Source organism: Equus przewalskii, chromosome 20, assembly GCF_037783145.1.
Source record: "Equus przewalskii isolate Varuska chromosome 20, EquPr2, whole genome shotgun sequence".
Classification (NCBI taxonomy): domain Eukaryota; kingdom Metazoa; phylum Chordata; class Mammalia; order Perissodactyla; family Equidae; genus Equus; species Equus przewalskii.
This window is the reverse complement of record NC_091850.1, coordinates 18,357,916-18,374,748: the sequence shown is the minus strand read 5'-3', so window position 1 is coordinate 18,374,748 and position 16,833 is coordinate 18,357,916. Positions and strand designations below refer to the sequence as shown.

At 38.9% G+C, this 16,833-nt stretch overlaps 1 protein-coding gene across 2 annotated transcripts in view; it reads left to right on the top strand.

The window, feature by feature from the left end:
* The first annotated feature begins 3,616 nt into the window (after window positions 1-3,616).
* NDUFS4 (NADH:ubiquinone oxidoreductase subunit S4) overlaps window positions 3,617-16,833 on the top strand; it is a 99,929-nt gene continuing 86,712 nt past the window's right edge. The window contains exon 1 of one of the 2 annotated variants that reach the window (XM_008530947.2): window positions 3,617-3,788. In XM_008530947.2, the coding sequence (XP_008529169.1) occupies window positions 3,691-3,788 (98 nt within the window). In that variant the 5' untranslated portion in view covers window positions 3,617-3,690. The remainder of the gene's footprint in view (window positions 3,789-16,833) is intronic. The other variant, XR_011530602.1, reaches the window with a different exon arrangement.

Genomic DNA, 16,833 nt, shown 5'->3' with positions numbered 1-16,833 from the left:
CTTAGTGGTAGAATCTATAGTTCAGATGAAATTGTAAAAAAAAAAAACAACACAGCAAGTTTTTTCTGTTCCATTCTTAAGCCTATATCCTGTATGTGAGGTCAGCAAGACCTCAGGTAGGGGCGGCTGAAAGAATCCAGCAGAAGGTCAAGAGAACCAGAGATTCTACAGGAGTGTATTGCTGGCAATGCTGCTTTTGGATCATGGGCTGTGTAGAAAGGCAAAAAGCCGGAAAGTGGAGGCTTCCCTGGGGATTCTAAATTCATAGAAGGAGGGGACTAGAATACGTGGTAGGAAGAGAGGTTGGGTTCTGGTCAATGGGACTCGGGTCAGGGCTACAAAAGGTTGTCCTCATGAACATTGGCACAGAGCATAAGTTACTCCTTAAAAAAGAAAAAATCTTCATTAAAATTTAACCCAAACATTAAAGCCACCCTTGGCCTTAAAATTCCCTCTGAAATAGAGAAACCCGAAGCAGTCACACATATGTATGGCCAACTGATTTTTTGACAAATGTACAACACAATTCAATGGAAGAAGGATAGTCTTCTTAACATATAGTGATGGACCAAGTGGATATCCACAGGTAAAAACTGAATCTCAACCTAAACCTCACATCTTATTAACTAAAAACTTAAAAACTAACTCAAAATGGATCATGGAGTTAAATGTAAAAGGTAAAACTAAAAACACCTTTAGAAGCAAACATAGGAGAAAATCTTTAGGACCTAGGGTTGGTGAACAGTACTTGGACATGACACCAAAAGCACAATCCATAAATTGAAAAATGACTAAAGTGGGCTTCGTGAAGTTTAAAAACATTTACTAAGCAACAGATCCTGTTAAGAGGATGAAAAGACAAGCTACAGATAGGAGAAAATATTACTAAACAACATTTCTGATACAAGACTTGTATCTTGGATATATAAAGACCTCTCAAAATGCAACAGCAAAAAACAAATAATGCAATTAGCAAATGGGCAAAAGACATAAGACATTTAACTAAATAGAATATACATGTGGCAAATGAACACATGAAAAGATATTTAACATCATTAGCCATTAGGGGAATGAAAATTAAGACCATAATGAGATATCACTAGATACCTATCATACCTATTATTTATGTTAGCTGAGCTGAAGTTAAATAGTAACAATGCCAAATATTGGTGAGGATATGGAGAAACTGGATCTCGCACATTGCTAGTAAGAATGTGAAATGGTATAGCTACTCTGGAAAATAGTTCGGCAGTTTCTTAAAAAACTAAACATACATGTATCACATGACCCAGTTTTGCACTTTTGAGAAGTTGTTCCAGAGAAGTGAAAATTTATGTTCACACAAAAACCTGTACATAATTGTTCATAGCAGTTTTATTTGTGATAGCCAAAAACGGGAAACAACCAAAATGTTCTGCAACAGGGGAATGGTTAAACCAACTGTGGTCCATCCATATCTATATATCTATCCTATTGGTTTTGTTTTTCCGGAGAATCCCAACAATACACTATGGCATGCTACTCAGCAATAAGAAGGAATACACTATTGATACACACAATAACTTGGACAGATCTCAAGGACATTATACCGAGTGAAAGAAGTGAATCTCAAAAAGTCATACACTGCATGTGTCCATTCATAGAACATTGCTAAAATGTCAAAATTATAAAAATGGAAACAGGATAGTAGGGGCCAGGAGTTAGGGGTGGGTGGGCATTACTATAAAAGGGTAGCATGGGGGAGATCTTTGTGGTGATGGAGTAGTTCTGTATTTTTTTTTAATTTCTTGCTTTTATTTATTTATTTTCTTTTCAGGAAGATTAGCTCTGAGCTAACATCTGCTGCCAATCCTCCTCTTTTTGCTGAGGAAGACTGGCCCTGAGCTAACATCCGTGCCCATCTTCCTCTATCTTATATGTGGGACGCCTACCACAGCATGGCTTGCCAAGCGGTGCCATGTCCGCACCCGGGATCCGAACTGGCGAAGCCCAGGCCGCCAAAGCAGAACGTGTGCACTTAACTGCTGTGCCACTGGGCTGGCCCCTCTTGCTTTTATTCTTGAATACTGTTTCTTTTTTTGAGGAAGATTAGCCCTGAGCTAACATCTGCTGCCAATCCTCTTCTTTATGCTGAGGATGATTGGCCCTGAGCTAACAGCTGTGCCCATCTTTCTCTATTTTATATGTGGGACACCTGCCACAGGATGGCTTGATAAGCAGTGTGTAGGTACACGCCTGGGATCCACACTGGTGAACCCCAGGTGGCCAAAGTGGAGTGCGTGAACTGAACTGCTGCACCACCAGGCCAGCCCCGAATAGTTCTGTATCTTGATTGTGGCAGTGGTTTCATGAACTGACACGTGATAAAATGACGTAGGACTATACAAACACTTTACATCACTGTCAGTTTTCTGGCTTTGATATTGTACTAGAGTTATATAAGGTGTCATCAGTGGGGGAAACTGTGTGAAGGATACACAAGACCTCTCTGTACTATTTTTGCAACTTCCTGTGAAATCTATCATTATTTCAAAATAAAAAGTTTAAAAGAAAATTCCCTCTGAGACAGCTCTCCTTAGCTTTCCTTCATCTTTCTGTGCGTGAGCTAACAACTGTTGCCATCTTTTTGTTTGTTTCTGCTTTTTCTCCCCAAATCCGGCCAGTACATAGTTATATACTTTAGTTGTGGGTCTTTCCAGTTGTGGCATGTGGGATACCGCCTCAACATGGCCCAATGAGCTGTGCCATGTCCTCACCCAGGATCTGAACCAGTGAAACCCTGGGCCACCGAAGCAGAGTGAGCTAACCCAACCACTCGGCCTCGGGGCCGGCCCCTCACGTGCTTAATTTTAAGAGCAGCAATGTTCCAGCGTTTAAAAAAATCTCTTAAAAAACAAATCCTGCAAATTAACCTGCTTTTTATTTTATATAATCCACAGTGAATCATTGTTCTTAAGGTCAGTATCCCATAATACAAACATGTTTCCAACACTCGCCTCAGAAGATAATTTTGTTTTATATGAATAGAGCACTAATCAGATTCTTAGTGGCAATTGATGATTACACATTCAGAATTTACTGGGAAAACAGTGATATCAAATACTATGTTCCATTAGTTTTTAATATAAATCCGCACGTCATAAAAATAATCTTTTTCCAGGCCATGTGTCCAGACTTGCCGTTTGGAAAATATGATCGTTACAACTACAGAACATCAAACTGAATACAGCCCTTTCCTGAGGGCTTGCAAACTGAATCTGGCAACACTTTGGAAAAGTAATACTTTAGGTTCTCAAGAACCCAAAGAGCCCTCTGGCTCTTCCAGTGGGTTCAGCCCTAAATATTCTGAGTCCTTTGAAAAAATTATGAGTTGCAGGTGTTTAAGTTTTCAAGTATTTTCTTTTGGTCTTTTCATTAAATAACCAGTCCTAACAACAAACAAGGATTACAATTTATGGGGGTAATATTTACACTTAATGTACTTCTGCATTTTTCTTCCATCCATTTTCATTTTTATCTCTTTCAACCAAACCTTTCACCTCTTTTCTAAACTCCAGTATTTAACAAAACGTCAAACAAAAAAATAAAATAAACCAAAAAACCACTCCATTACAGTGTGGTTGCGCTAGCTTGCGAACGAAGGAAGTTTGTCCCTTGCGGTGATCCGTCCTGGTGTTTGCCTGCAGCAAGATGGCGGCGGTCTCAATGTCAGTGGCGCTGAGGCAAGCGTTGTGGGGGAGAAGGGCAGTGGCTGTAGCTGCCGTTTCTGTTTCCAGGGGTCCAACCAGGTAATAGGATTTCTGTGCATTTCCTCTCCTTCAGGCTTCTCGCGTCTCTCCACTTTTGCGGTGATGTCTACCGGCCAGGGCCCGGACCTCGGGGAAAGCGTCCTCTCTTGACCCTTTCCTCGGGAGAGGGCGGGCGGATTTGGGACTAGCTGTGATCAAGGCGCGCTGGCCAGGCGAGTGGGGGCGTCACTGCGGGCAGGGGCGAGCAGGCCCTCTGGTTTCTTGGAAACTTTGGGGCTGTTGGTCTGGGACAGGTTCTGTAGGGTGGCGTTGTCTCCGGAGCGGGAGCCCGGCCCCAGCCTCTGGAAAAGGGGCGGAGCCTCACGCGTTTCCTCTCCCCTTCCGCACCCCTCCATTTTTCACCTGTTCACCCATCACTCCAGTCCTTGCTGGAGGGATAAATCCATCTCTTCGTTCCGCGGCTTCAAGTGGTGTTGATTTGGTTTCTGAACAGAAAGATTGTTTTATTCATCAGTCCGCTTGGGAGGAAAACTTGGTTGGAATTCAATGTTAGTAAAAATCTCACTGCTAGGAACCTTGGAAGGTAATTTTTAAAAGGCTGGTGGTGATGTCGGGAGGGTGCCCATCCAGAATTTTATTAAAGCCTCACAATAATTCACAGATTGTCGTTATTGTTTTGCCTTGAAGCATTTTTGTGCTGATGAATTCTTTTTTTCTGACTGCTTTACTTAATTCTCCATTTCCCTATTTTTCCGAATTTTCCCCATTTGGTTATAATACGACCACAACAGCGTACATGCACACACACTAGCATTTTTATCTGCGAAGAATTTTTTATCGCTGTTTTCGCAGCTTGTTAGTATAAGTATAAACCAGGGCTTATGTTGAGTGTCTTCTACATGCTGTGGCGACTGCATTAAGGTGCGTAGAACAAGGATGGAAAGACTGAATGGACAGATGTGAAGGAGGTGGGAGGATTGGGGGTGATTAAAATTGAAAAAAGGGTCTAGTCAAATGCTAATTAGTGTTTCATTAAATAAATACGAAGGGAAAGCAGAGTTAGAACTAGAGTTAATTAGAAAGGATTTTTGAAGGTAAGTTTTATTAAGGTTTTAAATAGTGGGTGTTGGATGGGAAAGAAGAGGATGTCCTGGGTCGGGTCAATGGCTTGTGAAAAGACTTGAAGGCAATAGTAGAGACATATATGCATAATATAGTCATTGAAAAATAAGGATGCTAAGATTGGGGAAAGGTAAAAAATTTTTAGTTAACTGTTCTACATGTGGGGAACTTGAAGAATGGAAAGTATTTCTCTGAGGTAAAAAACTCCACTGGTTGACTTAGGAATAGAATCGAGGTACCCGGGTTAGTTTTTGTTTCCCTAGACATTATGGAGATTAATTTTGCATTCCTTTGTTGTTGTTTTTTTTTTTTTTTGAGGAAGATTAGCTCTGAGCTAACTACTGCCAGTCCTCCTCCTTTTTTTGCTGAGGAAGCCTGGCCCTGAGCTAACATCCATTCCCATCTTCCTCTACTTTATACATGTGGCGCCTACCACAGCATGGTGTGCCAAGCGGCGCCATGTCCACACCCGGGATCTGAACCGGCGAACCCCAGGCCTCCGAGAAGCGGAACGTGCGAACTTAACCGCTGCGCAACTGGGCCAGCCCCAATTTTGCATTCCTGAATAATAATGTGTTCACAGTAGCCCTAGAACTGGAAACAGATTTTTAGGGTCCTCTGGTGCATGGCTAATCAAAACATGATTGTAAATCTAAACTTAAGTCACATTTTGTCAGCAATTAAGTAGTTGAAGTTAAGATACTAGATTTTGGAAACTTTCATGATAATTAGTGCTACTTACCCAAATTTAAAGAATTTCTGCTTGAAAATGTATTAGAAGACATTTGGAAATAAAATTTTAAATCGTATTAGATCGCCTTTGTTTCACACTTTAAAAGACTTAAAAGCCAAGGAAAACAAATTTTAAACAAACCAAATGACATTTATTTGCTTTCCGTATATACCACTTTTTTACCCAAAGAGCTTACGATGTCTGTCTCACTTTGAGGGAGATTTATGGCCCTTCTCCCTTACATCTTATTTGCTTTTCGTCTTTAAGCACTCTTTCCATTATGGTTTGATAGTAATGAGGATCCAAAAAAGTTGAGTGTGGACAGAGAACAGTAAATGGGGAAGTCTACATCTAAAATTCACTGTATCGTAATGCTTAGAAAACATTTGCAAATGATGTACCATTTCAGATCACTTGAGTAAAATGAGGGAGAGTAAAATCAGTAAGGCACTTGGTAAGGAGGAGAGAAGTGAAGAAATACGGATATTGAAGAAAAGGAAGTGTCAGTTGAAGGCAGGAAGCAGTTAACTGCTACATTAGCTTATATGAATTAAACTATAGTATATCAGTAAAAAACAAGCAAACCAAGAAACCCAACAACATATACACACAAGAGAGAGAGAAAAAAATTGTTTTAACAGTGTAGATGATTCAGCTGCTAGTTACTGAACTCATGCTCTAGAGTGAGTCCCGGTTTCCACATGCTTCTCATTTCCCTGGACTCAATGAGAGGGGGCAAAACTCTGGATAAATGGCCTACGCTTGTCCTTACTTTCCTAAGCGCTTGTCCAGGGTAAGTTTAACTATTTAGGATTTTAATCTGAAAGCCAGATCAAATAGCACTCTATTTCAAAATAGTAATACTTAGGACTCAGAACATTTGGTGCAGTGGTTTTTGTTTTCGTTTTCTTTAACCTATTCATGTATACTTTTCTCAGCCTTGTTTCATCACTTCTCAGTTAGACTGAGTCTTGTGTTTACCCCATCATAGCTCCTTAGGGTCCTCAGAGGATATTAATTAATCACTGTTTTGGGGACTAAGCCTCTCTGGGACCTGTTTGTGAGGCCTATTTTATGCTCCAATCTCTGGCTTTATTCTGTTGCTCTATTTCCTTTTTCAGCATTAGATAAGGCAGTATGAAGTTATGAGTCTGCAGGAACCTCCAATGAGTAAGAGGTCCTAAGGGTGACAGGAGTTCTGTGTATATTACACCTTGCTAGGAAACTCTTTTAGCCCAAATTTGAGAAGCATTTAGGACATTTAAAAATCAGTAAGTGGACTTCTTTAGATAGGCTGGATAAACAAATTCATCTCTGAAGGGCAGATACTTTTGCTGTCTTTGAACGTATCAAAGCCTAGTATTGTGAGCATGAAATGTTTCTAAAGTATCCTCTAATAGGTTTCATTGTTTTGCTTATTTTCCTCATTAAAAATAACTATATTTAGTTGGTCTGTTTTCATCAGTAGCAGACTCTTTGTTGAATTCTTAGGAGAATTAGATTTTTTTTTTTTGAGGAAGATTAACCCTGAGCTAACATGTGCCGTCAACCCTCCTCTTTTTGCCGAGGAAGATTGGCCCTGAGCTAACATCTGCACCCATCTTCCTCTATTTTATATGTGGGACGCCTGCTACAGCATAGTTTGACAAGTGGTGTATAGGTGCACACTGGGGATCTGAACCCAAGAACCCCGGGCCCCCAATGTGGAACGTGCAAACTTAACCACTACGCTACCAGACCAGCCCTGAGAATTAAATATTTTAATACTAATAAATATTAGAATAGTGTCTGACACATAGTAAACTTTATCTAAATAAATGCTAATTTTATTTTTGGTTTGAATAGCCTTAATATATTTCTTTTCTTTAATTTTGGTGGTAGATACTGTGGTAGATGGTATTATTGTTTAAAATATTTTCTTCCATTCCCTGTGACAGCATTATATATCACTGCGCCATTGGCTAAGTGTCTTGTTTTGGCCAATGAAATGTTACTGGAAATGATATGGCATGTCAAGCAGAATCTTTAAGAGCTGTCTCATGTTTTCAATGTCCCTTTTCCCTTGGAAATGAGTGTTTTGCCAGGTCCCCTTTCTCCTGGAATGACGATAACATGGAGCAAAGTGGAAGCTGATTCTTGTAGGTTATATAACATATAAAGTGACTAAGAAATAAACCTTTGTTGTAAGCCACAAAGATGTTTAGATTGTTGGTTACCTTTACTGACTCTTTTTTATACATACGGATACACATTTGCACACACACACATTTGCAGATCAGCAGGTTTTAGCACTTGGACTGATGGTCTGGTGAAGTCACACACTTTTAGAAGGCTGGAAAAGATTTTATTTATTTTTGTATACTTCACAGCACCTAGTTTGATGGCTCACATGTAACAGGTAGATGATTATCACATAGATGAGTAAATATATATTTAGAGATACATGATTGTGAGAACAGACAGGAGCCATAGGCAGTATTTCTGTTAATAGCCTTATCAGTGAAAACCAAGTAGGCACTAACCTACATAAATGTGAATATAAAATATCTATAACATTCTTTTCTAATTATTTGCAGTGGTCTGAGTTTAGGATATTCACCTAACCCTCTGTTAACTTCTGGATTGAACTTGTCTCATAGATAGATTTTCTTTGTACTTATATATTTCTTTGACAAGTGTTCTGACTCCTGTATTCAGATTTAAAAAAAGAAGTGGAAATGAATTTATTTGGGAAAGGGTACTCATGGAACATGAAAGCTTTTTAGGAATAATGGTAACTAAATGGGATGATTAGACTTGCTCTCTGCAAGCTGCTTTACATGAAGTTTTTAAAAATTAATAATACCTGAGGCTTAATGGGGAAAGATGCAGCAGCTTGGTTCCTATGAAATGCATGTTAGAAGAGGTCTCTGGGTATGGGTTGAATACAAAATAAGACAATTTCAAATGGGGAGGCTTCTAAAATATATCATATCCCTTCGTGAAAGTTGAGAATCATTTTTATTGTACTTATTTTGAGCACAAATTAATAATAGCAGTTAACATTTATTTCTCACTTACCTTGTGTTAGCCACTGTGTCAAGGACTTGATCTGCATCATCATGTAATTTTCACAGTAATCCTGTGAACTCAGGTGTTCTTAGTCTCATTTTTCAGATGAGGAAACAGATACAGCTGAGGAAACAGATTTTTAAGTTTACTAGGAAATACGAGGAAAAACAGAAATAAGTTTACTAGGAAATTTAGCAGTCTAAAGGAATATGTTGACTTTTGCAGTGAGAAATATTTTGTCTGATAATAGTAAATTAAAACCCCAGTGTCTTCTCTGTTTTCTTTTCCTTTTAACAAGATATGTTCTTTATATGAGAGACTATCCAATGGTCTTTACTTTCACTCCACTGTTCCTTTTGTACAGTGAGGGTCTCCAATTGAGGAATTAGGGCTTTTATGTGTGTGTGTGAGGAAGATTGGCCCTGAGCTAACATCTCTTGCCAAGCTTCCTCTTTTTGCTTGAGGAAGATTGTCGATGAGCTAACATCTGTGCCAGTCTTCCTCTATTTTATGTGGGATGCCACCACAGTGTGGCTTGACTAGCAGTGCTAGGTCCACGCCTGGGATCTGAACCTGCGAACCCTGGGCTGCTGAAGTGGAGCACATGAACTCAACTGCTACGCCACCAGCCAGCCCCCCTTGTTTTTTAATAGTATGGATTTTTTCCTCTAAATTTTGTAATTATTTGTGGTGAGAGACTTTCTATAAATGACTTCTTATATTTTCTTACCCTCTTAAACAAAACACATATAATATGTGTATTAAACAAGGTATACTGAAAACATTTTTTTCTTTTACTCCAGTGATCATTAGGAAAAACAAGTATTGTGTTCTGCTGCCTTTAAAAACTATCAGGTGTCTGCTGTGATTTCAGAGTTCTTGTGTCTGTCTTTTGATAGGGTTTTTGTATCCTTCCTTGGTTGGTCTGCTTCCTTTTAGCAGTTTCACTACCCCTTTTCATTTATCATGGGTTTGAATACCAAGCAAGGAAACCTGTTAGAATTTTGTGTAAGATAAAGTAGGCTTGATGAAGCTCTGATGATGGCCACAATTTATATTGTTGTGATTAAAGCCTTGAGCATTTTTAAGATTGACAGATAATTACATATAATACATGAAGTCTTATAACTTTTCTTTTTCTTTTTTTTTAAAGATTTATTTTTCCTTTTTCTACCCAAAGCCCCCCGGTACATAGTTGTATATTTTTAGTTGTGGGTCCTTCCAGTTGTGGCATGTGGGATGCCATCTCAGCATGGCCTGATGAGTGGTGCCATGTCGGCGCCGAGGATTCGAACCAGTGAAACCCTGGGCCGCTGAAGCGGAGTGCATGAACTTAACCACTTGGCTGGCCCCCTATCACTTTTCTTTTTAGTTTTCAGTGTCCAAAGACCCAGATGGAACCTTATTGTACCTGAATTACGCAGTGGCCACATTCTTCATAATGAGTTTCATCTAAATATTTGGATATTTTAGCAAACTAGTCTAAGTCTTTTGTCCTTTAAGTAATGGCATGAGAGCAGTTCAGAATTTCTGCTTTCAAATTCTCTTTCTGTTATTTGTTATTGGGCATTTTGATAGGTGAATACAACCTTAGTTTCTTTAGAACTAGTTAGTTGCTTACATGAGACATTTTCTTTTTTTTTTTTTTTTAAAGATTTTTTATTTTTTCCTTTTTTCTCCCCGAAGCCCCCCGGTACATAGTTGTATATTCTTCGTTGCGGGTCCTTCTAGTTGTGGCATGTGGGACGCTGCCTCAGTGTGGTTTGATGAGCAGTGCCATGTCCGCGCCCAGGATTCGAACCAACGAAACACTGGGTCGCTGGCAGCGGAGCGCGCGGACTAAACCACTCGGCCACGGGGCCAGCCCCGAGACATTTTCTTTTTGCCTTTACTCACTAGACTTAATTTTTTCTTTATAGGATCATGTTCCTTTTCAGTGTTTTTAAATGCTTGCAGTGCATCAAAATCACCTGTTGTGAACATAAAAAGTTCAGATGCCTTGGCCCCAATATATATTGGTTCAGTAAGTTTAGGTTAAGGTTTAGCTCCATGGCTATTCTAATGGGAAGCTAGGGCTGAGAACTACTGTTTTATTTTATTTTTTAAATAGTTTCCATGCTATATCTTGAAAGACTTCAAAATGCTTTTTTCCTTGTGGGAGGGGTGAAGGAGATTTCCAGAAACACACACAAATGCTCACATTTTTGCATATTTTCCTAATCTAAGCTTTATGTTTTTCACCCATGCACCGTATAGAGGCTTTTTCTTGGAGAAACTTTCCTTTGAGGCAAAGCAGGCATTGTGATAATTTTGGAGAAGGCAGGCCATGTTATTCACTCTCTAGAGACTCTTGGTCTTCCTTTTGGAAGGGCTCAGGTTTAATATAGCGCAGCTGTTGAACTCTGCCCTTCAAAGTTTTAAGAAAGTGTTTTGTCCTTTAAAATGGAAATGGCTTTTTTAGGGAGGTGGTCTTTGGGTGGATGTAGTTCTCTAAGAAAGTTTCATGCTTTTCTAGAGTTCTTTTGTTTCAGTGATGTTTTTAAGAATTGTTTCAGATGTGAGCACTATCTCTGAGAGTAAAGATCTGGCTGCTTTGTAATATGTTTTGCTATATCCTTAACAAAGCTAGATGAAGAGTTTCTTTCTTTGTGTTTTCTAGGACTCAAAAATATGTTCTTTCCTTTATTCAGCCACTCCGTACATAAGTAGATGGTCCTTGAATAGGGTTTACTAGACAAAAGATCCTGTTCTAGATGACTGTTCAGCAAGCCATATGCTCCTTCTGAAACTGTCAGTCTGTCTCGATGAGTTTTAAAGTGAATACAGATGTTTTGGCTCTTTTGAGGACTACCACTCTTTGTGTGGAAAGAGTACTTTTTTTTCAAGAGATTTCTTCAATATACTTATAGAAATTTGCATGAAATTTGTATTTAATAACTTTTTGTCTTTGTCTAATGAAATTAGATTTAATTTGACATTAGTAATTTGAATTTAATTTTAATATCCTTAGTATAAATGAGATTTGGAGAAATAAAATAGGTCTCAATATGGCTTTCGTTAAGATTTTGTACTTTAGTCTTTTTAAAAATTTGTAACTTGAAGTGCTTTGTAGTATTTACTTTTGTGCAATGAAAGGTGATATTTTGGCAGGAAGGGATAAGCTTTTAGATGTTCAATGCCTTCTACTTTGGTGGGTTAACTCTAGAAATTATAGTTCATAGATTCACTTAATGTTTGAGTTGGAAGAATTTAAGGCGAGAATCTCTAGAACTTTCTGCGTGTTGATTATCTAGCAGTTGAGGAATATATGAGAATTTCTGGTAGCCCTAGAAAACCCTCTATACTTTTAGACTCAGAAACTGGTGTTTCCCTTGAATACTACATAGAAAAATTCTAACTCCCATGCACATGTCAGCCGTTCAGATAATTGAAGACGTTTGTCATCACTCATTCTCCCTCCAAGTCTGTGTGCTGGGCTTAGCATGTCCAGTTTGTTTACCCTTTATTAGTGACCAGATTTCCTAATGCTTTACTACCTCCGGGTACTCCTTAGGATGTATTTCATTTTGCCAGCATGTTTCTTTGAACTATATACTGTACTTTTAACTAAATGAACTATATATTGTACTTTTAATTAAATGAGATTATTAGTGAGTTGAAAGTAAAGAGTTGACTCTAGGTTGGATTTAAAATTTTTTTATTTTTAAAATTATAAAGAAAAGTTTACATTTTTCCTTTTGGTGAGCAGTTTTTAGAATTTTAACACATGTATAGATTGTGTAACCATAATGATCAGGGTATAGAATAACGAAAGGCTTTACGCCAAAAGACTCCCTCATGTTATCCCTCCCAATGCCTCTAATCCATGGCAACAAGTTATCTTTTCTTCATCTCCATGGTTTTCTAATATTGAAACTAATATAAATGGAACCATACAGTATACAACTTTGTGAAGATTGTTTTCTTCACTCAGCACAGTGCCTTTGAGATTCATCCAAGTTGTGTATATCAATAGTTCATTCCTTTTAATTGCTAAGTAGTATTCCATTATGTAGATGTACCACAGTTTATCCATTCACCTCTTGAAAGACATTTGGATTATTTCCAGTTTTTGACAGTTGCAAATAGAGCCGTTGTAAACACTTTTGTACTGGATTTTGTGTGAGCATGATTTCATGTCTCTAGAGTAGATACCCAGGAGGGAGATTCCTGGATTGTAGGGAACATATGCTTAATTTTATAAGATACTGCCAAACCACTTTGCAGAGTGGTTGTACTGTTTTGCTTTTGGTATTGTCAGTATTTTTAAATTTAGCCATTTTAATAGGTGTAGAATGGTATTTCATTGTGATTGTTTTATAACAACTTTATTGACATATAATTAACATACCATAAAATTCACTCATATAAAGTGTATGAGTTGATGGTTTTTGGTATTTTAACAGAGTTGTGCAACTATTCACAGTCAATTTTAGAACATTTTCATCACCCCAAAAAGAAACCCCATGCCCACCAGCAGACACTCCCTGTTTCTCCCTTCCCCCTAGCCCTAGGTAACCACCAGTCTCCTTTCTATCTCTATAGATTTGTCTACTCTGCATATTTCTTATGAATGCAATTGTGTCATCTTTTGTGATGCCTCTTTTCCTTAGCATAATGTTTTCAAGGTTTGTCCAAGTTGTAGCAACTATTAGTACTTTATTCCTTCTTATTGATGACAAATATTTTATTGAAAGGACATACGATTTTTTTTTTTTTTGAGGAAGATCAGCCCTGAGCTAACATCTGCTGCCAATCCTCCTTTTTTTGCTGAGAAAGACTGGCCCTGAGCTAACATCCGTGCCCATCTTCCTCTACTTTATATGTGGGATGCCTACCACAGCATGGCTTGCCAAGTGGTGCCATGTCCGCACCCGGCATCCAAACCAGTGAACCCCGGGGCACCGAAGTGGAATGTGTGCACTTAACCGCTGCACCACTGGATTGGCCCTGATGTATTTTTTTTTTCCTGATTTTTCTCCCCAAATCTCCCCAGTACATAGTTGTATATTTTAGTTTTGGGGCCTTCTAGTTGTGGCATGTGGTATGCTGCCTCAGTGTGGCGAGATGAGCAGTGCCATGTCTGCGCCCAGGATCTGAACCTGCGAAACCCCAGGCCGCTGAAGCAGAGCGAGCGAACTTAACCACTCAGCCACATGGCGGCCTGACGATATTTTATTTATCCATTAGTTGATGAATGTTTGGTTTGTTTCCACTTTTTGGCTATTATGAATAATGTCCTATGAACATTCCTGCACAAGTTTTTGCATGGACATATGTTTACATTCTTTTGGTTATATACCGAGGAGTTGAATTGCTGGGTAATGTGGTAACTCTATGTTTAGTCTTTTGAGTAACTGCCAGACTCTTTTTCCGAAATGGTTGCACCATTTTACGTTCCCACCAGCAGTGAATAAAGGTTCCAGTGTCTTCACAACCTCATTGTAGGGGCATTAGCTGGCGGCCCCCCATGTGTCCTTGAGGCTCCTTATCTGGGCTGTGTGCCAGCACTCATCATGATAACACATCATGGTAACAGTCCTGGGCTTGGTCAACCCAGCTGCTTTCTTGTGGGATAATTGGCACAAAGACCATCGAGGTCTGGAGGAAAACAGAGGCCCTTTGGGAGGAGGGGTTCTGGTCCTTGGAATGCAGGTGATACAGGTATGATCCCCCTTGGCAAGCACGCAGCCTTTGTTCCTCTGCCTACTTAAACAAACTTCTTTGGGGAGGCTGTAGTGGTGCGCAGATATACGTCCAGCCGGCAGCCCCTGAACTCTTTCCCTTTACGTAAGTCCCAGTAAATCTCTGTGTCTCGCCTGTGGTCTCCAGGTCGTTTCTTCGGTCTCTCGGCACAATATCCCACTGCCCTAGCTCAGCTGGTTGTGCAGCCTTACACTCATCAATGCTTATTATTATCTTCCTTATTATAACCATCCTAGTTAGTATGAAGTGGTGTCTGGTGGTTTTGATTTGCATTTCCATGTGGCTAACTCATTGTGATTTTAATATGCATTTCCCCAATGGATAATGATGTTGGACTTTGGTGAAGTGTCTATTCATGTCTTTTACCCATTTTTTAATTGGGTGGTTTATTTTCTTATTGTTGAGCTTTGAGTTCTTAAAATATTCTGGATAGAAGTCCTTTGTCAGATATGTGGTTTGCAGATACTTTCTCCTAATCTGTAGATTTTCTTTTCGTTCTTTTAGAAGTAGTTTTCATACAGTAAACATTCTTAATTTTTATAAAGTCCAATTTACCAGTTGTTTTCTTTTATGGATTGTACTTTTGTTGTCATATCTAAGAACTCTGCTTAACCCCAGGCCATGAAGGTTTTTTCCTATATTTTCTTCTTGAAGTTTTGATCCATTTTGAGTGGATTTTTTTTTCTGCTGAGGAAGATTCACCCTGAGCTAACATCTGTGCCAATCTTCCTCTATTTTTTTTTTTTCAGTGTGTGGTTCACCAGCACAACATGGCTGCTAACAGAGCCATGTAGGTCTGCACTGGGAACGGAACCCAGGCCACCGAAGTGGAGCGTGCTGGACTTAACCACTAGGCCACGAGGGCTAGCCCTGAATGAATTTTTTTTTTTTCTGAGGAAGATTGGTTCTGAGCTAACACCGCCAATCCTCCTCTTTTTGTTGAGGAAGACTGGCCCTGAGCTAACCTCCATGCCCATCTTCCTCTACTTTATATGTGGGACGCCTATCACAGCATGGCTTTTGCCAAGTGGTGCCATGTCTGCACCCAGGATCTGAACCGGCGAACCCTGGGCTGCCGAGAAGCGGAACATGTGAACTTAACTGCTGCGCCTCTGGGCCAGCCGCTGAATGAATTTTTTTTATAAATTATGAAATTTAGATTGAGGTTAGTGTTTTTGCGTATGGATGTATACTTGTTCCAACACCATTTATTGTAAAGACTATCCTTTTCCAATGAATTGCTTTTGTACCTTTGTCAACAATCAGTTGTCTGTATTTGTCTGGGTCAGTTTTTGTACTCTCTGTTCTGTTCCATTGCTTTAAATCCCTTTGCCAGTATCACAGTCTTGATTACTGTAGCTTTATAATAAATGTGTATTATAATTGCATAGTTGTGATTCTTCCAATTTCATTCTTTTTCAGAAATTTTTAAGCTGTTCTAGTTCCTTTGCCTTTTCATCTAAATTTTAGAAGCAGCTTGTCTATTATCTATGTAAAATTCATCTGGGATTTTGATTGGTGTTGTTTTAAATCTATAGATTAATTTGAGGAGAGTTGTCATTTTTACTATGTTGAGTCTTCCAACCCATAAATGTGGTATGTCTCTTCACTTATTGATTGATTTCTTTCATCAGAGTTTTGTAGTTTTGAATGTGCAGATCCTGTATATGTTTTGTTAGATTTACGCGTAAGTATCTGAATTTTGGGGGACTATGGTAAATAGCATTGTTTTTAAAATTTCAATTTCTAATTTTACGTTGCTGCATTGAAAAATAGGATTTATTTTGTGTGTTGACTTTGTATCCTGCAACCTTGCTAAATTCACCTGTTAGTTCCATAAATATTTTGTAGATTCTTTGGGACTTTTTAAATAGGTAGTCATGCACTCTGTGAATAGGGACAGTTTATTTTTTCTGTTCCAATCCCTATGGCTTTTGTTTCTTTTTGGTTTCTGGAAGGATGTTAAATAAGAGTGGTGACAGTAGACACCCTTGGCATTTGCCAGTCTTAGGGAAAAGCATTCAATTTTTCACCATTAAGTAAAATGTTAGCTAAAGTTTTTTTGTAGAAATGCCTTTTATCAGATTGAGGAAGTTTCCTTTTTTTTTTTTTTTCCTTTTTCTCCTCAAATCCCCTCAGTACATAGTTGTATATTTTAGTTGTGGGTCCTTCTAGTTGTGGCATGTGGGATGCCATCTCAGCATGGCCTGATGAGTGGTGCCATGTCTGCACCCAGGATCCGAACCCATCAAACCCTGGGTTGCCAAAGCAGAGTGCTCGAACTTAACCACTCCGCTACAGGGCCGGCCCCAAGGAAGTTTCCTTCTACTTCTAGTTTGCTAATAGTTTTTTATCAAGAATGGGTGTTATATTTTGTCTAATCCCTTTTCTGCATCAATTGATATATTCTTGTGGTTTTTCTTATTTAAACTG